Source organism: Sorghum bicolor, chromosome 3, assembly GCF_000003195.3.
Source record: "Sorghum bicolor cultivar BTx623 chromosome 3, Sorghum_bicolor_NCBIv3, whole genome shotgun sequence".
Taxonomy (NCBI): Eukaryota; Viridiplantae; Streptophyta; class Magnoliopsida; order Poales; family Poaceae; genus Sorghum; species Sorghum bicolor.
In genome coordinates this window covers 49,019,334-49,041,149 of record NC_012872.2, presented here as the reverse complement: position 1 = coordinate 49,041,149, position 21,816 = coordinate 49,019,334, and the positions used below count along the sequence as shown (strand labels likewise).

The 21,816-nt window shown below is 40.5% G+C and overlaps 3 protein-coding genes across 3 annotated transcripts; 1 reads left to right on the top strand and 2 right to left on the bottom strand.

Moving 5' to 3' along the window:
- Positions 1,860–5,898, top strand: LOC8075463 (WAT1-related protein At5g64700). The gene is made up of 7 exons (XM_002457937.2): positions 1,860–2,275; positions 2,392–2,454; positions 3,165–3,281; positions 3,967–4,219; positions 4,326–4,484; positions 5,292–5,440; positions 5,555–5,898. Exons 1-7 carry the CDS (start codon positions 2,103–2,105, stop codon positions 5,682–5,684), a joined length of 1,044 nt encoding a protein of 347 aa, XP_002457982.1. The 5' UTR covers positions 1,860–2,102; the 3' UTR covers positions 5,685–5,898.
- Positions 10,278–13,525, bottom strand: LOC8075462 (lysM domain receptor-like kinase 3). The gene is made up of 10 exons (XM_021456221.1): positions 13,108–13,525; positions 12,392–12,595; positions 12,163–12,302; positions 12,006–12,095; positions 11,800–11,905; positions 11,348–11,499; positions 11,177–11,274; positions 10,935–11,089; positions 10,733–10,821; positions 10,278–10,659 (listed from the first exon to the last, which is right to left on the bottom strand). The coding sequence occupies exons 1-10, from the start codon at positions 13,523–13,525 to the stop codon at positions 10,495–10,497; spliced, it is 1,617 nt and encodes a 538-aa protein (XP_021311896.1). The 3' UTR covers positions 10,278–10,494.
- Positions 16,964–18,847, bottom strand: LOC8075461 (putative pentatricopeptide repeat-containing protein At1g64310). The gene has a single exon (XM_002455720.2). The coding sequence runs from the start codon at positions 18,779–18,781 to the stop codon at positions 17,084–17,086; it is 1,698 nt and encodes a 565-aa protein (XP_002455765.2). The 5' UTR covers positions 18,782–18,847; the 3' UTR covers positions 16,964–17,083.

The following is a 21,816-nucleotide window of genomic DNA, read 5'->3' as shown; positions in this document are numbered from 1 at the left end:
ATCTACCATAATCATGCCCACATGCACTCGGACTTGTTTACAATATTTGTACTCCAGCTTGTTATATGTATTCCAGCTTGTAGATATATATGAGTCTTTTTCTTGTTTATTACCATATTGTATTGTACTTGGTGCTGCCTAATAAGGCAGCTCGACTTGGATGCCCGGCCATGAGCTCGTTTTCTCGCCTCTTATATTAATTTCCAACCATTGCAAAAGCATACCATGGTACTTTCCCAACCATTGTAGCGCGCCTCTCCTAACAGCGACATCGACATCCCCCGCCCACCGGAGTGCCGGCCAGTCAGCACTATGTGGCGCCCCGCTGAGCCCCGCGAGGTGGTTGTGGGGCCGGAAGTGCAGATGGACGATCCAGAGAGGCGACCTGAAAGCCTGATGGCTGACATCCCTGATCAGGTCGTCTTCGGGAAAGGTTCTGCCCTTGGCACCGTGGATGTCTCAGACGTGGATGATCATGCTATCCAGGAGACCACAGATCAGTACACTTTGGATGAGGAGACTGCCGAGGGGCCTGATGATGCTTGTGCTGCCTTCTGTGCGAGGATGTTCAAACCCGCCTCTGCTCCGATCCTACCGAGGCCAGACTCGCCTCCCCCGCCCCGAAGTAAAGCTCCTACTGCTGCCACCCGCTCCAGCAAGCGTCTGGCATCCCAACAATCCTCGGTCCCAGTTGCCAAGCGTGCCCAGCACAGGCTAAGGCGTGAACTATCCTTCATCGATGGCAAGTCGGCGGCACCAGATGTGGCAATCAAAGCCTATGTCCAGAGTCACGGAAACGACCTCCCAGAGCAGGCGATCAAGGCCATCACAGCAGCAACCTGTTTGGACGACAAGGCGCTTTCCAGGGCACTCGCAGCCATTGCAGCTGAGCTTGGAGCAGCAGAGATGGAGGTCCCTTAGATATGCAAATGCAGAGGAAGCAGCAGCAGCTCCTTGGATCAATGCATCTTATCATCAGAACGTGGCACCAGGAAGTTGAAGACTGGTGCCGTTTGTCGATGATGGAGGGGCATACTGTGATCAGAGATGGTTGCTCATGGTGGATTAGTGCTGGACGAAGGACCGTGAAATCCCTACTAGTTGCTAATAATTTAGGGAGTAATTAGTTTTTGTATTCCTAACCCCATGTAGCAGTCTGCTGCACGGGGGGCGCCACTCGCGCATTATGTTGTGAACTCTGTCTCCTCCTTATTTATATAATGCCGGGTAACCGGATCTTTTAAAAAAAAAAGATATATATGTGCTGAACAAAAGTCATGTACCACCACCTGGACAAAACAGCTCGTGTCCTAACTCCTATGCTCGCAAAAAAAAAAAAACCCCTCCTAACTCCTATGTTGTTGAGCCAACCAAAGTCACAGTAGCCACTTCTTCAACCTTTCTTACGTTCATTTCTCGTGGTCACTTTGGAAAGTGATGGCTAGTGGATGTTCTTGTGCAGATTGTACTTTTTCAAAAATTAAAGTAGACGCCTTAATAGTTATTTAATTAACTGGAACAAATTCTGAGCCTCACAATGTGCTCCTTTTACTGGAACACTGTCATTGCGTCAGAATCGACTGAATATCGAATTCCTTGTTTGCGTCAGTCATCAAACCGCGGGCAACCTGTATATATCAAGTTTGATGTTAATCTTGTTAGAGGGTCGCTTCTTACCTATCAAGTTTGATGTATGCTGACGCAAAAGGAGGCTGCACTATACTGCAAAAGAACCCACCAAGCAGCGTTGATTATATATATGGGGATAGCTGTTATACAGGTGCGCCCTTTTTTTTTATTATTATTACAAATGGCTAGGCGACGTTGCTGGCCACCAGTCATGCTTATCTGGGTGCTTACGTCAGCTCAACAGCAAAAGACAACAGACGGACCCCAAAAACCCATTGCCTGAGACCTCATGCGACTGAATTCTAGCATATGTGGATATATATAGACTCCTTGTGAAAGTAGCTGCCATAGGAAGTTAGGAGCTCACCCAAGTTCGTGCATTATATTCCCAGAATCTGCCCTGCTCGATTACATATAAAAAAAACCATGCATGTCCAGGAGTCCCAACAGATGACCGCTGTAGGCCTGTAGAAATGGGCAACAGAGCAGCTTTCGTTGTTGCATTTCTCCTGAGGGCTATATATGGAGGCATGCAGATAGTAACCAAGGCTGCTTTCGATGAAGGCATGAGCACGTCGGTCTTTGTTTTCTACAGGCATCTAACTGGTATTCTCTTCTTGGTGCCCATTGCTTTTGTGCTTGAAAGGTAATCAATCAATCAATCAATCAATCAATACGACTCTTGCTTGTTATTGTTACAATAGCTAGTTAGCTGCTTGCATGACATTGTCATTCAAAGTCTCTCTGAAATTATTTTTGCAGGAAAACTGCTCCGCCGCTGTCATTCAAAGTCTCTCTGAAATTGTTTTTTCATGCACTATACGGGTAGGTGAAAATGGAAGTCATTCTTATTTATTTGATTTCATTGGCTATGACCTGAGATTTATTTGGAACACCAACGGTTATCAACGTTTTTATAGGTAGATTCTTTGAATCAATTAACCACACAGGTTTCTTAATCTTAAGTTTTGGAAGCTTCTGTCAGGCACCTATGGTATGACTTCATTTGAGTGCACATCTTTGCTCCTCTGTGCGAAGCTGTGACGTTCCCAGCTCTGTCATGTGGCCATTTCTCTTCTTTTCTGGGTTGAAGTGCAGGATTTGATAATTCCTCCCATAATTTTCTTAGCCACCAATGCGTAGAATCTACTTAAATATTTATTAATTAACAACCAACAAAAAAATATCATTAGCGTGCCCTGATGAACAGATTTGGCTTATGCATGCTCTGTTTGATTTATGTTTCTGAACTTATAGTTATACATATGTTGATATGTGGAGAACTTATCAAAAGTTCGCTACTTGAGCTCAATGGATTGTTCTGTTAGTAAATGGTAGACTATTTAGCGAGTTTTCATCATTCAGTTTGTGTCCCTTGTTACACTTACATACACAGTCACTAATAATTGCATCCTTTTTTTTTTACAAAGGAAGGATATTCACGATTATTGCATCGAGTTGATACAATAAATTTATGTGAGTTCACTTCTGGCTCCTGCCTAACACAAAGCTGCATATTTGTTTTCTTATTTTAGGATTGCTGGAGCAATCAACATATATGGCCTTGGTCTCAGTTATTCTTCAGCAACATCATCATCTGCAATATTTAACCTCTTGCCAGCTGTGGCTTTCTTTCTGGCTGTTCTTTTGCGGTGAGCATCTTCATTTTCATATATATTTCCATTATTTCCTTGTAATAAGATTGGAATTCTGGATCCATAATATACGGTTTCGAGGATTCTAATTTTGGACTAAAGAAGGCAAGAGCGCAAGCTGTACCTTGCTTTCTATAGTTTGCCTTGTGCATAATGCCATAATCTCCTATAAGATCCAGCTTATATGACATCAAGTCAGAACAATTTTGAATCCAGAAAGATGAATCTTGATTCTTAGATTACCACTACCTAAGGACTCATGTTGTCATATGCCAAGATATTGTAGGAGTTTTACTTCAATTCCTTTTGACAGTAGCTGCCATAGGAAGTTAGGAAATCACCCACCCACACCAGCCCTGCAGTCCCAGCACGTACTGTTCCTACTAAAGTAACATGCAAAGCAGCAAGACAAAGGGACTTGAATCTCTCTAACAAAAAAAATTCTTAATGTCTGTTTAGATATAATTTTATTTTTCAGAAAAATGTGTAATATGCAAATTATATAAAGTGACGGTCACACAAATGCATGGATGATGATTAAGTCTTGAGAAGAGTGCTAAAACTGTCATATCTTGGGTCGATTTTTGGGATTGATCTGGAAAATTTACGAGTTCGTCATGATCTGTGTTTCCGATCAGACAAACTTTAAGAGTTGGAATATTCATAATTTTATATTTGGTAGGATGGAGACTTTGAACTTGAAGAGATTCCATGGGATTGCAAAAGCTTCAGGCGTATTGTTTAGCATTGCTGGTGTAATTGTACTTGCATTTTACCAAGGACCTGCATTCAGATCGTTCATCCACCATAACCCTTTTCATCACACAAGTAACTCCCATGCTGGGGTTACTGCTCATCCTAAAAGGGTTTGGATATTTGGAATTTTCTTGACGACTTTATCAACTACATCATGGGCTCTTTGGACAGTTCTTCAGGTAAGAATGTGTCCCGGAGCTTTCGTTCAGTGATCATAGCAGATGCAGATCAAATGTCAGTCTTTGCTTGCTCATGATATTTACCTGCACAGTAATTGCTTTTCAGGGGCCTATGCTGGAAGCATATCCATCTAAGCTGCTCAACACAACCCTCCAGATGATTTTTGCAACAATTCAGTGTTTCTTCATCGCCCTAGCGGCCGAGAGGGATTTTTCAAAATGGAAGCTAGCGCTGGACATACGTCTTTTTGCTGTATTGTACTCTGTAAGTTCAATATCTCTTCAGATTGTCTTACAAGTGTCTTTTTTCTTTTGGGTAGCAACAGACGAATACCTAGTTCTGAACTTGTCATATTTCCAAGGCGTCGCATGAAGATGTAAAAATTAATGATATATAACATATTGTACAATAAACTAAGAAAGTTTCAAGACAAAGTTTTATCCCTGTTGACCCAAATGGGACAAAGGTAATGGTAGGTAGTACTATGCTAAACTCAGCTCATTTCAAACCGAGCTTCACAGCTTCTCCTAAGCTAATGCACTGTTTGGACTTTGGACTGTGAGGATTTCACGTAATAAGCTTTTTTAGATGCACTCGTATTGACCACCTCAATCTATTACATGAATTGAGGTGGATAAGAGTGCATCCAACAAGTCCAAAACAGTTCTATCCACACAGATCTAAAAGGAATTGCTACCTCAGCCCGCAAATAGTTGTGATTCCTGACCAGAATTTTGTACTGTGTGCAGGGCAAACCACCGGTCAGGTCAAACCACAGGAAACCTGATAGGTCAAGATAAAATTAAAGCCATAGTATTATTAGCTTTATTCCTTTATAAGTCTTCATTCAAGCACATTCTATTCTAGTGATATTAGTATGTTTTCTTTTTTTTTAAGGAATAGTATGTTTTCTTCGTGTTGTTACATTCTAAACTTGTATTGCTGCGTTTCTCTAGCCATCAATGTCTTATTACCAAACACATCCCCAATGACCTGTGGTAAGTAGAGCACGACCAATGTGAATGTGATGCTGGCGTGTCTCAAACTTCTGAACAATGATTCTTGTCTCAGGGAATATTTGTTTCAGGAGTTGCGTATTATATGCAAGTATGGGTCATTGAAAAGAGCGGGCCTGTTTTCTTGGCCATGACAATGCCAATAACCTTGCTTGTCACAATTATTCTGTCTTTGTTTCTCGGAGAAGCAGTTACCCTGGGAAGGTGTGTGTTTGTCTTCTGCTTACTAGCAGCTCCTTGTTACCCTCAATTTTCTTTAAACGATGGTCATGATTTACAATTTACATTGTAACCCGGAATTCCTCATATCCCCTGCAGTATCTTAGGTGGAATAATCATGGTTGGTGGTCTGTATAGTGTCCTTTGGGCCAAGAGGTCTGAGCAAGTGCAAGTAGATGCCAACAAGCAACAAATGGCGCCTGCTCCAGCAGAGGCAACACAAGTTTAATTTGAGGCTGGTTTGTATTTTGTAGTTTCTGGAATTGAGAGAAACTGTAAAGTTATGTAGTCTTCTTCCAACATATGCCGTTTCTTCTATGTTTTTATTCACCTATCTTAAGGCAAGAGGCTTTTGTGATTTGTGGTGCAATTGGATCAAACAAGTAGTCTCAGGGGGCATTGTTAGTGTTAAATTAAACAACATAACAGGCCCTTAAATCAAAGGCTAAAAGGAGTGAGGCAGGAAGACCCCCTCTCTCCAATCTTTTTCAATTTTGTGGCAGATTGTTTGACTAGGATGATTCATAATGCCCAACAGAATAGTTTGTTTTCTGGTTTGATATCTCATATCATCCCTAATAGAGTGGCCATCCTCCAATATCCTGATGACACAATCATATGCTTGAAACATGATGTTGAAGGTGCTAGAAATATAGAACTCCTTTTATATCTGTATGAAATGATGGCTGGCCTCAAAATAAATTTTGACAAAAGTGAAGTTGTGGCGCTTAATGATGATGACAACTTGGCTCAAGTATATGCAGAAAAAAGTTTAATTGTCATGTTGGAATTTCCCTATAAAATACTTTGGGGTACCAGCCCCAGTAGACTTCACTTGGTTAACTGGCTTCCTCTCCTGGAGAAAAATGAAAAAAAGGCTCGATGTATGGTAGGATAGTAACATATCTATTGCTGGTAGATCAACCCTGATTACTTCCTGCTTAAACAACTCACCCATTGATCATATGTCAATATATCTACTCCCTAAAACTGTGATTAAGGAGTTAGATAAAGTCAGAAGGTCGTTCTTTTGTCAGGGGAGTAAAACTAAAAGAAAATATCTCCTTGTCAAATGGATTAAGGTGTGCAAAAGTAAAAAGAAACGGGATCTAGGCATTAAGGACATCAAGACCATAGGCGGACCCAGGGCCCGGCGACCCTAGGCGCCTGCCTGGGCTGCCACGCTGCGCTTGGGTGGATACGCTATCATGCTGAGCTTGTACGAATACTAGCCAAGCAAAGAAATACACAGGTTTGTGTAGCAACAGCAGATCATCAGGTACAGGAGGCAGCCCAACTCATAAATGGGCAGCCATTGCACTGAGGGGGCTGTGCTATTTTTTTTTTGTTTGTAGAAATATGTTTATATAACTTGTTATCACTTATCAATGGTCATATTTCGCCCGGGCTCTAGAAAGTCTCTAGGTCCGCCAATGATCAAGACGATGAGCATTAGTTTATTATGTAAGTGGTGGTGGAAACCTTAAACTGAATCTGGAATATGGCAAGAGGTTATTAATTTCAGATACCTCAAGGGGGCTCTGTATTGTGAAACATAGATAGTCAGGTTCTCCTATGTGGGCTGATTTGTTGAAAGTTAGGGATATTTACTTGCATGGTAGGTAGATGTATCTCAGTCAATGATGGTCAAAAAACACTTTTATGGTAGGATAGTTGGCTCTTTGTGTGCTGTTTCCTGACCTTTACAAACTCTGAGCAGAAAAACTTTTGTGTTCACCAATTGATAAAGGGTGAGGTTCAGATCACTTTCTATCACTGGTTAGTTGATGATTCAAAAGATAACTAGGACAAGATCATGCATGATGCTCTTTTGTGCCCTTTATGTGTGCTGGAATAAAGGCAAATTTTCAGTTAAAAGCACTTACAATGCCCTCACCACCAATGAGGGTGGCCCCACCTTCAGGTATATTTGGAAAGGGAAGACCCTTCCTATTAGGCTGTCACATTCTTTTTGGAAAAAATGCCTTGGTTCATGCGACTTTAATTTTCAAGTTATCTAAATCCATATATAGCAAGATATATAATGTTCAAAATATAGAAAAATTGTAGTATAGAGTTCATGGTCTTGATCATGTTCGTTAGGAAACTGGATTTACTTCGTGTTACTACAACAAAAATGCAAGCCTACAATCAATCCAGTGTATAAAACATTTTGCATACGAATTACTAACGATTGTCTCCAGGGTATATCATCAAAAGCCAAGTAAATATCTACTCTCTTCATTCTAAATTATAAGGTATTTTAGACTTTTCTAAATACATAGTTTTTCCTATGCAAAATGTTTTATATTTGGAACCGGAGTGAGTAGTTACTAACATATTTTTATAAGTTTGTACAAAAACTATTTGTCAACCACTTACTTTTTTTAGATAAAGGATATTTTATATCCGGCTTCATCTATCAAAGTTTAGTCCACCGGCTAATATGCCGCTAAAGAATGTCCAACTTAAAATAAAAAAACCAGAATAAAACTGACTAAGAAGAGGCAATAGATCTAGTTGACAGCCATCCATTGGAATTGAAGAACTTCAAAGCTGACGTTTCAAGATACTGCTCCGTTGAAATCAGCCCATTCCGTAGAGCCTCACACCGCTGCAACTGTGCCCACTGTCGAAGCCAATAAGTTTCCCTGAAAGAACCTGCAAAAAAGATTTTGGTCTACTTTTTATCAAAAATCACCTCGTTTCTTCTTAACCATAAAGTCCAGCTAAGCGCCGCTGCTGCTGTCAATAACAATGAGTTTAGGTTTTTATTACCTCTTTTGGACCATCTATTAAAAAGGTCAGATAAACTTAAGGGGGAGATATGCCAAACAACATATGTTCGCTCGCCACAGAAATTTAGCATAAAAACAATCCAAAAAAAGATATTGAATGGTTTCTGGAAGGTGACACAAGGCACATGTCGTGTCACCAATCTAGTGTCTTCTAACAAGGTTATCCTTAGTTAATTTCACACCTTTTTTAGATACCACAAAAAAAAATTATTTTTGTGGGAACTTTAATTTGCCAAATATCTTGTGAGACTCTAATCACATTGTTAATTAACGCAGCGTATATGGATTTTACAGAGAAGCTTCCAGATAAATGTAACACCCAGACAAAAATATCCCTTTCTTCATGTAAGTTCAATTTTTGTACAAAATTGACAATTCTATGCCAATCCCTTAGGTTTGCACCAAACAAATTTCAGCGAAAAGAAATATTTAATGGGGATGAACTAAGTACTTGTGCCACAGAGTCTTGTTTTCTTCTTACAACCACTTACTTATCCCTCCCAGATCTTTTGTATGAATAAGGTTCCTCTCAACTTGACTCAGTGTCCAAACTGAAATGTTGAATTGAAGTTGAATGCAATTCCCGGTTGTGAAATAATCAGTTTGGACTTTTGGATTCATGAACGATTCAAACATACACATTAGACTTGGTATTCATAAATGTAGATATGCCGGCAGCAGCCGGCCATGGTGCAGGACATTTTCTAGATGCATAAGTGCATAACAACTAGGCGGCAAAAGTTGAATAAGTCTGCATGGATTTAGAGCCAAATGGCGCAAGATAACAAGTTCAACATTACATGGTGGACCATTTTCGAATACAACAAGTGTCGACATTGTCCTGTTGCCCGTGCGTGGACAGGAAATTCATTCTGTGTAGCTTTGAAATAGAAACAGACAACTGGTGTGATCAGCCGGCCTGCATCCTTGATGATATTGCGCTTATACAAGTTTTAATACACACTGACAGGTGAAATTTATAGATGCACACAAAGCAAGAGAGTGGTCAAGATACAGAGGAACTGTAGCAGACTTCACATACGTATTGTTCAACCTCAAAGACTTCATGTTGCTAGTTGCTACACCAAAAGGACGATCAATCCAATTTGTACAGCATCCAAAAAAAATCACGTTCTTGTCTTGTTCGTTACAATAAAAGACTTCGTGTTGCTATTTGCTACACTAAGGAGACGATCAATCCATTAAATTCTCGTCTTGTTCGTTACATGAACCTAAAAGACTTCGTGTTGCTAGTTGCTACACCAAATGGACGATCAATCCAATATGTATAGCATCCCAATAAAAAATCACATTATCATCTTGTTCATTATAGAAAGACTTCGTGTTGCTAGTTGCTACACTAAATGAACGATCAATCCAATTTGTACAACATTCCCGTTGCTAGTTGCTACAGACGGTCAATCCAATCTATACAGCGTCTCAAAAAAATTCATATTCTCGTCTTGTTCGTTACAGGACCTAAAAGACTTTGTGTTGCTAGTTGCTATGCCAAACGGACGATCAATCCAATTTGTACAACGTCCCAAAAAATCCAATTTGTACAACATCCAAAAAAATACTAGGCATAACAGTTTTTTTTAAAGTATAGACTAACTAACCCTATCCCTATAACCACCTTCGAATAACTGAGCCAGTAGATCTTGAGATTCACGAAGCCTCGCTGTCCATGGAGACATCGCCTACCATTGAAAACGTAGCGCCGTTAGAAAAAATCCAGAAAAATGTGAGCACATGTGACAAATGAAGAATTTGAACCTAGGTGGGCTGGTTCCACCAAGAAACCTAACCAATTGATCTATGATCAGTTTGCAAACAATCTTCATTTCTACTGCTTCTAAATACAATCTCATCTTTCGTACTGACATGTGTGGTGGTCTGGTGGACATGACAAGTGAAGTTGGTAGTCTTACATTCAACAGTACAACTTTACAATAATTCATCATTCGGATCATTGATGATTTCCCTCTAGTTTTCATCTTGCCAACAGACTGTTGTAGCTAAATCTAGAAAGAACTACATATATGTATGTACGTGTAGTTGCGAGTACTATGGATGTGAATGTCCTTAAGAACAGACGGGGAGCCACATACAAAAGGGCAACCCTTCAAAAAATCATATTGAATCAATAAATACACAAACTGCAGTGCAAGAACCATTCTCCTTCAAATAAAAGTAAAAGGAGTGCGTTTTGCTTCTAAACGCCAAAGTATGCTGTTTGATTCATCTACCATAGGAAACACCACTAAATACTTCGCCATCACCTCCAAGTGATGCTTCCCATTCAATAGAGGTGAGATGGATTTGACACAGAGTTGGCATGATGTCCCTCATCTCAGGCCGGTTCAATGGATCCTCACTTAGGCACCATATTGAAACATTTGCCATCTATAGAACAGAGAAAGGCAAGATTCAGTTATCTGAGATCTTTAAGTGAACAATATTATGCATTTTCACTGACCTTGCACACTTCTTCTATGGGATAGCAGTCCTTCAAGTTAGGATCTATAATTGTTTCCAATGAGCTCTCTAGATTTTCTGATTTGAAGACTTTCCTCATCTGTTCACAGAATGATGTATTTCTTGATTTTGTTTTTAATACAACCTTGCTGAAAGTTAGCATGCAAACCACAAAAAATAACCACACCAGACATTGTAAGTGCTCGCAAGGACTCTTACAATTGAGATTATTGACTTCATCTTGTTGACTTCTTTGTTATCCCGGATAAGTGCACGGAGTCCTGTAATGAGCTCTGCAAGAACTACTCCAAATGCATACACATCAGACTTGGTAGTCATATGAAGTTCAAGAACTGACCTGCAGTATTAAATTCATATAGTCAGTACTACATATGAAGCTGTACCAGCTGGTTGGACTGAAAATCATATTCAAATGAAAACTAACTCAGGTGGAAGGTATCCTGGCGTTCCAACTAAACGAGTTGCCATGCATTCTTCTTCATCACTACGCTCAACAAGCTTCACTAGTCCGAAATCTGCAACCTGTTCAACAGAGAATAATCAGATGCTCATGTCTGAGCAGATACAGAAATTTGGTCGTTTAAAAGAGACTTACTTTAGCTCTTAATCCATTGTCGAGCAGAATATTGCTTGTTTTGATGTCACGATGCACGTAACAGGCCTTAGTATGATCATGAATGTACTCAATACCACGTGCTGCATCCAATGCTATCTGTGTTCTAGCAGTCCATGAAAGAGGTTGATGGCCTGAAAATTTTATCTTGGAAGCAAGTTAGTGTATATGAAAACTCAACACCATGTACAGCCTCATGTAATACTGGAAATTTCTGCTTTCAGAAACTTCTTATAAGAATGAATAATGTTATACCTGTTTCTTTTAAATGTATTTGTATAAAATAATAAATAAATAGTCTTAAAAAATTATGAAGACAACATACTTAGTATCATGAAGACATATTAATTTTTAAAATTATATTAGTTTACATATTTTTACTGGAGGGGGCACTGATTAAACTTAACCTACACAGTTGTTTCTCCATCGCATACCTTTCAGCAACGGATCATGTAGATGCTCACTAAGTGATCCATTCTGGACATATTCATACACAAGGTACAGGTGATCATCCCCAGCAGCATAACCAATCAACTCAACCTATTTGTAATTGAACACCTTAGGAAAGTCTGTGTTGACAAGCAAAGAACCAATACAAAGATATCCACTTCCTGTTGGATTTTAGGAATTAAGTGCATACCACGTTAATGTGATGTACTTTGCACAGAGCTTTCAACTCAGCAAAGAATTCCTTCGATTTGCTTGCTTTCATCTTCTTGATCGCAATTTCCTATGAGCAAAGTAACACATAAGGATATTTTCATGATTCTACATGAGACAATACAGAGATATCTTACATGTGCTCCTATGAAACCAAGGTAAACACTGCCATATCCTCCCTCGCCGATCTTTCTTTTCTCATCGAAATTAGCCGTAGCATCTCCAATTACTTTCAAACTAAAAATGACAGGCCTCTCTGTTTGGAATGGGTCAATATCTGCAACCACTCAATTCAGAGTAATAAGATAAGATACGTTATATTTAGCTAAAAATTTAGAAGCAGAAACATGTATCACATGAGAATACCATTAATTCTCATGGATGGAAAGTAACGGCTCTCCAGAGCAGCGATGCTGGTGTTGCTGGGAGCTCTCTCCATTTTTATTTCAGGTGCTTCAACAGTGTGCTGAGAAGACCTCCTTCTCAGGCGAAGAATGACAGTGAAGACGCAGAAGAACAATATTGCAGCAGATATGGATGCTGATATTATGATTGTCATACTACCAACACCTAAAAAGGATCAAACAAACAACAGAAAAAAAAAGATCAGCTTAATGGGAGCAGAAAATAGCATGTATGATTTAATTGAATACCACTGAAGAGCACAAGAAACAAAAAATCAATTTCAAACACATTTGGATCGCAAGAAGCATCTGCATCTTGTGTTACTAAACATTAAACATCAATCATAAAAATATATTGTAGCACAAACCTTATGCATAAATTTTGAGTAATTTAGAATAAAGAAAATACGAAAATATTTAGTTGTGACTCACTTTTCTTAGAAGGACCAGCAACTCCCATTGGAATAAATAAGATCCATCCTGGTTTAATGAAATCAGGATTTGTCACACTCGGATTCAAATTCAAGATATCTTGTGGACTTGAATGGAACAAGTTTGCAATAGTAAGCAGGGTATCTTCCTCCTGCACTGAATAAGACAATATTCCCTCTGATGCTGTTGAGGAACACCCGCATGGGAGGTGAACCGTAATTGTATTCCCAGGTGTCAATTCCGAACCATCACCAACATTCATTGCAAGCCCGCTGAAGGTATTACTCTTCACTTCGCCAGGTGTGTCATCCGGCTCCACTTTATATTGAGTGTCATGAAAAAAAGCAGTCGTGGTGTTGCTGATAGCCTGACACTTGCATGCCACGCCCATCAACAGGTCCTGTGAACCAGAGAGCCGATTGATAGTCTGGATGAGAGATGCATTACCGTTGAATACAGAGACAATCTCTGACAGGCTACGCCCTTGAGGAGTGACATAAAGGAATGAGCCGCATGAAGGGTTGATGGACACAGCATCGCAATGCAAGGGTTGCCATTCCGAAGTTGATGCTAGGCGGCTTTGTTGCTGATCAATTGAAGAGGCGCTTGTATAGTGGTGCTGCAGAAACAAGGTGAGGAAGAACAGGAAACCATGTTTAGCCATGGTGAGCAAGCAGAGAGGCAAATGAAGTTTGGTTACAGCGGAGGTTTATTTCATAGTACAAACATTGGATTCTAGTGCTTGTACAGTACCTTGGGTGCCTGAGATGTCAATTGCCTGGCATGGCCAGCTATTGCACGCCTGCCACTGTTGTTTCTTGTTAAATCCGCTTCTCTGAAGCTTTGCACTGGTTGGAGCATAGAAAATGACATCATAGAGTATTAAAGCATATTACATCGTCCACCAACTCATGTCCAAAACTAAACAAATTGGCCAGCTACGTGCAGGCCTCTTTGGCTTCCAACATTTGGCAGTTTTTGCAAGGTTCAGTGTTGGAGCGCAATGGCTCGGTCTCCGGTTCCCCATCTAACGTGAAGCAAAGTTTGTGCGATCAGCTTCATGATTTCAGGAAACAGGCAGAGGCAGGCTTTGCGCCAAGAAGATGGGGGTGGAATTAAGCATTCGGAGGGTCCGGAGGCCACTGGCGGAGCCTCTTGCAGGAGGCGTATGGAGCCAAGCCTTCGGGTGGGCAAGTATGAAAACTGTTGAAAAACTCCTAAATTATTTTATATTTTTACATTTAAAATATGAAAACAAAAACAAAAATGATAAAGTTGGACACGAACGCGAACTTATGAAATATTAAAAATTCCAAAAACGAACTAACTCGAGCGGTTATGTCGAACACGGTCGATATACGAAAACTCGATATGAAATACCGACCTGCAGTACCAAGTGCATAACTAAGTACATGCACAATCAATTTTAAGTGCATATAATAATTAAAAAGTACATAATCTTTGGTCTTAGGTATTTAATACAATAGTCTACACATAAATATAAGTCTAGAAAAAGCCATTAATAGCTAGCAGGATAATAGGAATTAAAATAAGATATAGCAATTAGTATACTATTTTAGAATCTAAACTAAAATTAAATGTTATTAAAATATGAAGTCGAACTGAGAGGACAACACCTCGTGAGGTCAAAGGAGACGATGAGACTGGGTGTCGTCTATAAAAGAGTGTGCAGCTGGCCACCAGTAGAAAGAACACAATCGCATGTTGAGTAGCCTATAATTGGGCTGTGTGACCGTTGCAGTTAGCTAAATTTGGTTTAAAAACCAAATTTTGAATTCAAAATATTTCAAATTAAAAATAGAAAAGTAGAAAACGGTCGAAAAATGTCTAAACCGTTTTCTACTTTTACATTTAAAATATGAAACATCTAAAATACAAAAATGAAAACGGTAAAGTCGGATAAGAAAATACGAATTCGATCAGATTAAATATAGGGAACGATGCGGTTTAATTCGGGATATTTCCGTTCTATTTTCATCTTGATAGGTGGCGACCTGAAGGGCGGCGGAGACTAGAAAAAGCTACCCCATGGGCCTCATGAGAAAGCTGCCGCATGGGCCTTAGCAAGGCTTACAAAAGCCCACGAAGGATGATTGCATCCCAAGTTGGCTCGTCTCCAACCCCCACCCCAAACCTCACTTCTCTAAGTCCCCCTGCATAATCCGGCTGATTTATCCCCTTGGAGCATCATCCACATCACTTCAAATAATTTTGTTTGTTGGATCTTTGATCGAGGGGCTTAGATTGTCTGAAGCGGATTATGTCCGCTGCTTTTCTGATTTTGTACAAAAAAAGTCCAAAATATATAATTAATATCACAATTAGACACAAACAATCAGGTAAGGTTAAATTAGGAGTTTTGAAATAGTTGTTTTTTAGAACGAAAATGTTTTATTTCCAAGAGACACTAACATAGTGGCAAACATAGGCCTGGTTTAGTTGGCAAAAAATTTAGTTTTTGGCTACTGTAGCACTTTCGTTTTTATTTGACAAACATTGTCCAATTACAGAGTAACTAAGCTCAAAAGATTCATCTCACAAATTACAAGTAAACTGTGTAATTAGTTTTTATTTTCGTCTATATTTAATGCTCCATGCATATGACTAAAGATTCATGTTACGAGGAATCTTGAAAATTTTTGCGAACTAAACAAGGCCGTAGTTTTACCAACATACCATTTTCTCCACACAGTTGGATAGGCTCGGCGTTTCCCTGCCTTGTATTTGGTGCGGGCGTGGTACGTTAGAGGATGTGTTTCTGGAGCGTGCCTCATGCCTCTCCCTTGTTTTTACCTTTTGTTTTCTCCTATGTTAATGAACCGACACGCAGCTACATCGTTCGAGGGGGAAAAAAAGACAAAATGGACATCTAAATGCACCTTTACATTTTCTAAGCCAAAAAAAAACCCTATCATCTGAACATATATGTGACAGCACTCTCGAAATGGTAGAGGATGTACATCTAAGGGTATCATTTGAAATTTATTATCCAGTTATCTTTCACTCTTTCCTTAAGGTCTTGTTTAGTTCACCCCGAAAACCAAAAACTTTTCAAGATTGTCCGTCACATCGAATCTTGCAGCACATATATGAAGCATTAAATATAGATGAAAACAAAAACTAATTGTACAGTGTGCCTGTAAATCGTGCCATGAATCTTTTAAGACTAGTTAGTCCATGATTGCCAAATAAAAAAAATTTCAGAACCCAAAACCAAAAATTGCCAAATAAAAATAAAAGTGCTACAGTATCCAAAACCAAAATTTTTTCAGAACTAAACAAGGCCTAAAGATTGTAAAAATGAGTGAACTCAGTGCAGGACACAAACAGAATTTAACGGTAGTCTACCTTAACTTTCACAGCTGTTTGGATGAGGGTCATTTGTTCAGGAAGTTTTAGGATTTTGTTCCAATTTAAATGAAGCCCTAGGATTTGAATATAAATGCCTCCCCTACTCCATCAGGCCCTAACCCTAAGCATGTTCAGTATTTTTTTAAAACCTGAAAAGAATATAGGCGGCATGAATAAAATACTAGGAAACTGCTAAATTCAACACTAACAGAAATGGTTGGTATTGTCAGAGAAGGAAGTGGTGGGTCAAACTGCAAAACAAACATGGGATTGGAATGTATTAAACATTACAATTACAAACTTATTGGCACTAGTGAATAGTGATCTTCATTTAAGACTACCATATCAGAAAATAGGCAGCAGATTTCTCAAGTAACTAGCATTTCGAGGTGCAAGGAAATGCAGCCACAGGAGTGTTTACGGTAATTAGTTCTATGAATTTTAGGTTATCCCACATAATTAAAATGTAACCAATTTCATGTATGCAAATGAACCTTCCATGATTATAAGGAAAAACAGAGTACAGAACTGATTAAGATAAAGCTGAATAAGTACATGTTTGACGGAGTTTCAGAAGATTTCGTCTCTACCAGAATATAACAATATAGAGGACTTGTTTAGTTCGCGAAAATTTTTGTATTTAGCTACTGTACCATTTTCATTTTGTTTAGTAATTAGTGTCCAATCATAGGCTCAAAAGATATGTCTTGCAAATTACATGTAAAGTGTGTAATTAATTATTTTTTATCTATATTTAATGCTCCAAGAAAATTTTTGGGAACTAAACGGGGCCAGAGTTCATAACATGTACTTGATATATGACATGCTTTACAATGACAGATGCCAATCATCATTTCTTTACTTTGCCAACCCAACTCATCCCTGTGTTCTTGTACATATTTTCTTTCGATAACTCATCCCTAACCTCCTCAGCATCCCACCACATCTCTTGTGAGGCATACAAGTTTGAGAGCATAACCCTGTAAGCAGCTTTCTCTGAATTGAGTTCAAAGAGCTTTTCAGCAACAATCCTGCCGAGGCTAGAATCACGATGGACACAACAACCCCAAAGCAATGCACCCCATACACCACAATCTGGTTGTATTTGCATTGTCTGTATAAGATCATATGCCTCCTTCAGCTGGCCAAATGTTGCAAGAAGCCTCACCATGTACACATAGTGCTCCACTTCAACAACTATCTTGAACTCATCCCTCATTCTCCTGAACAACTTCCATCCCTCCTCCAAGTGTCCCACATGACAACAAGCAGCAAGTAAAGCAGAGAAGGTAGCACTATCAGGCCTGAGCTTATCATTAACCATCTCATCTAGGACTTCAATAGCCTTAGTTGCAAACCCGTGAGATCCAAGGTTTGATATGACTGTGTTGTACATGACTGAGTTCTTATCAGGTAATTGGTGGAACACCAAGTATCCAAGCTCAGTGAAACCACATTTTGCATAAGCATCCATTAGTGAAGAAGAGACTCTTATGTCCATATCTGCTCCAAGCCTGAGTGCATAACAATGGACCTCCCTGGTACAACTAACAGAAGCTGTAGAAGCACATACAGAGAGAACACTAGCAATCAATATGCTGTCGGGCCTCCTACCAGTAAAACACAATTTCCGGAACAAATCAAATGACTCCTCATACTTGCCAGTTTGCATTAGCCCAGTAATCAACGACGACCAGGTAATCAAATCTGCATCAGGCAAGCTACCAAACAAGCTTTGGCCAGATTCCATACACCCACACCTCATGTACATCGACACAAGTGTGCTTCTCACATGGTGTCCGGAGTCATAGCCCCCCTTGACACACATTCCATGGACTGCTTGACCGAATGCAAGTATTTCCGGATTCCAGAAGCATGAGATTAAGCCAACCATTGAATACCCATCCGGCTGCTCCCCAGCTCTCCGCATCAAGGAAAACATCTGGAGACCATCATACCACATTCCTTGGTAACCGTATGCAGACATCATGGAGTTCCAAAGGACCAAGTCCGGCTCGCACAATCCATCGAACACGCTGCGAGCATTGTCCACGAGGCCAACCTTTGCGTACCCACTCACAAGCGCGCTGAGGACAATCGGTCGGGAGCACATACCACATGATGTGGCGATACCGTGGACGACCTTGACGGCGTCCGGGCGTGAGGATTCGGCGCAGGCACGGAGGACGCAGGCGAAGGTGTGAGCGTCGGGCGGTGTGGCGGAGCGGCGCATGCGAGCGAAGAGCGCGAGCGCGGCGGGGAGGTCGAGGCGGCGGGCGTGGGCGCGGATTAGGGCGTTGTAGAGGAGCGGCGAGACTGGGTGGGGAGCCTCGTCCAGCAAGCGGCGGGCGGAGGAGAAGTCTCCGCGGGCGGCATAAGAGCGGAGCACTAAGAGGCGGAGGTCGGCAGGGCCAGAAGCGGAGGAGGGGGAGGCGACCATGAGGCGCGCGTGGAGCTGCTTCGTGTGCGAGAGGGACAGAGGGAGGGCGGCGCCATTACTGGACCCACCGGCGGCCGCCGCGGCGAGGAACGGGAGGTTCCCGCGCATACCATGGACGCGAGGCTCACTGGCTCAAAGCATTCGTCTTTGACTAAAATCAAGGCGTCTGAGTTTTTTTTTGTTTTGTTTTTTTTGTCAACAGGTCTTTTTTTTTATAATTGCAATAAAATTTATTACCCGCAGCAAGAAGCTGCTAAGATGGATACAGAGTTGAGCTCTACTTGGAGTAAAGCCTGAAACAAAGTACAAATGGGGCCACATAGAGACCTGGTACAATCACAGTTTTGAAATGTAAGCATGGAGCTTCGGGCCTGTTTTGCTAAAGTATCAGCTGTTGTATTTTGATTTCTGTTGATCTTGAAGAGCTGAGTTTGTATTGTGGCCGCAGTATTGGTGAAAACCTGTGTAAACGGTTTGATTCTCCACTGGGGCGGGTTCTGTTGAGGAAATGCACCAGTTGCTGGGAATCTGAAAGAAAATTGCAATATGGAATTTGAAGAGCCTGGACAATAGATGCTCCAAGAGCTAGGGCTGCAGCTTCACCCATGAGAACGGAGTGGCAACTCTGAAGTTGTGCTTTGACATAGATGGCTTGAAGCGGCTGAACCTGAAAATTTAGGATAAAGATGCCTAGACCTACAATGTTAGTATTTATGTTCTGTTCATCAGGGGTTATTGCGGCATCAACATAACATCTTGAGCCTTGGAGGCTTGCTGGGTAGGGGCAGAAGTGCATTGTTGGTTGTTGGAGGTGAGCCTGCAAAATTGAAAGTTGATTACCTGGATTTTGAGTAAACTGAGATGATGTCTGGGGTGGGTTTTGTTCATTTTGGGTCATGTAGGCTCGGATGGCTTGATGAATTTGAGGGGCTGTCCAATCCTTCCTGTTGAAGTGGTAATCATTTCTGGCTTTCCAAATAAACCAAAGAGTATAAAGAATTTTGCATAATAAAGCTTCAGGAGTGGAATCTGTAACTATAAGGGTTAGCGTTGATTGGACACCATCAATTTCAGAGGGGAGATTAGCAGTATTGATGGAAGGGTTGGATGTGAGCCATACCTGACGAGGGAGGGTACATTGGAAGAACAGATGGTAGTCATTTTCAATCATGTTGCATCTGTCACATGTATTGTTAGCTGGGGATGAAAATCTGGTTGCCCTGTCAGCTGTGGCTAAGGCTCTTCTTATGAGTCTCCAGGTGAAGGTTTTAATGATAGGAGGGATACTTTTGCATTTCCAGACCCTGCATAGAATTGTATTAGCCTGTGGAGTGATGCTTCTTGTACCTGTAGCAGGAATCTGCACAATGTTGTTATTAGAGAGGTGTTTATAAATAGCTTTCACAGTTCCTAATCTATCTTTAGCAGGAGTCCATCTTAGGATGTCACTGTCTGTACTGTCAACCGTCGGGGTATTTATGATATGGCTGACAGCTTGATTGTCAAAAGTGGTATTAAGAAGAGGTATGTTCCAAGTACGAGTGCCTGGATACCAGAGTTGAGAGTTGATTTACAGTGCAGGGAAGAGGCAAAGTTGTGACTGGAATGAGCAGGTGGTCGTGGATGGATTTCCAGATGTCACACCAGGGGGCTGACCAAATAGAACTGTTGCCTTGATGTAGTTGAAGTTGCACGCTTTTCGAGAGCTCCTGTTTAACCTGCAGAATTGAAGACCAGAAAGCCGACCTGGGAACATTGTTAGTAGCATTCCACAAAGAGGAGTTGGGGTAATACTTTGCTTTGATGATCTGTTGTAAGAAAGGGTTTTTATTAGTTGCCAGGGTACAAGCTGTGTGCATAATCAGGCTTTTGTTAACAAGATGAAGATCTCTTATGCCTAAACCTCCATTGTGTCGAGATTGACAGATGTCTTCCCAGGATCTGAAATGAATGGGGTTAGTTGCATTTTCCTCCTGGATTCCTGCCCACAAAAATCTTTTAATGATGGTTGTTAGTTCAGCAATAAAAGTTTTCGAGAAGAGGATGGTGGACATATAATAAACAGGAATGGCAGAGAGAAGAGATTGAATATAGGTAAGTCTGCCAGCATGGTTTAATTTGTTTGCTTTAACAGTGGTAAATTTTGCGTGGAATTTGTTCTTGATAAAAGCATATGCTTTGTTTCTGTCTTTATGATTAAAAATCAGAGGGTGACCTAGGTGAATGGTGTTAGGGTTTAGATCACGAACTGGGAATGACAACTCTAATCTCCTAAAATTGGGCTCTCACGTGAAAATAAAGTGAGATAAAACTAAAAATAGTATTCTATCACAGTTTCACCTTCACATTTGTTGGCCCTGTTTAGGATTATGCGAGAGTATGTTTTAAGAGAATCTATACGTAAAGCTATTTTACCAAATGAATCTTTAAAATAAATTTAGTTTTATCAAGAAGCTCATGAAATTGAAACTTAAAAATATAATTTCTTTGGCAATGCTAAGCTATGCCAAACCGAGCCAAAATGGACGCCATGACAGCGGGAAGCTGTTGGTGGCTAGCAACCTGCAGCGGGATAGATAAAATTGTTAGGCCCCGTTAGATTGGCCCGGTTAAAGTTTAACTTTTTATATCGAATATTTAGACACATACATGAAGTACTAATTATAGACTATTTATAAAACTTTAGCTAGAGAGTAATTTGCGGGACAAATCTTTTAAGTCTAATTAGTCCATAATTAGACACTAATTATCAAATAAGACGAAAATGCTATGGTACTTGTTAAACTTTAACATCCCCAACCAAACTTTTTCTCGATAGGCATCACTCATAAGTTGTGACTGCCACGTACACGCCGGGGCCAACACTTGGGGCCTCGTGATCCGATGGTCTCTACGGTAGCCACGCATGGGGCAGCCATCGCTCATTGTTGGCCATTGGGTGGTGTTGCTAGTTGCCACTCTCCTGTACGCGTCGTTGTCGTGCTATTACACGAGCTGGATCGAATAAAATATATAAACCACAATTAAATATATTAGAGGTTCATTAACGGATTTGACCCATCTACTTTGAAAATTGATTTCTAAGTCCATATAAATATTTTAGGTGGACCCAGGTCTATGTTCTTTCATTTGGCCTTTGTATT

Coding starts and splice junctions, on each gene's coding strand:
- LOC8075462 (XM_021456221.1), bottom strand. CDS start 13,525: ATGGCTAAACATGGTTTCCTGTTCTTCCTCACCTTGTTTCTGCAGCAC. Junction 12,096..12,162: donor TTGGTTTCATAGGAGCACAT/GTAAGATATCTC, acceptor CTTTGCTCATAG/GAAATTGCGATCAAGAAGAT. Junction 10,660..10,732: donor CCATAGAAGAAGTGTGCAAG/GTCAGTGAAAAT, acceptor TCTGTTCTATAG/ATGGCAAATGTTTCAATATG.
- LOC8075463 (XM_002457937.2), top strand. CDS start 2,103: ATGGGCAACAGAGCAGCTTTCGTTGTTGCATTTCTCCTGAGGGCTATA. Junction 3,282..3,966: donor TTTCTGGCTGTTCTTTTGCG/GTGAGCATCTTC, acceptor TATATTTGGTAG/GATGGAGACTTTGAACTTGA. Junction 4,485..5,291: donor TTTTTGCTGTATTGTACTCT/GTAAGTTCAATA, acceptor TTCTTGTCTCAG/GGAATATTTGTTTCAGGAGT.
- LOC8075461 (XM_002455720.2), bottom strand. CDS start 18,781: ATGCGCGGGAACCTCCCGTTCCTCGCCGCGGCGGCCGCCGGTGGGTCC.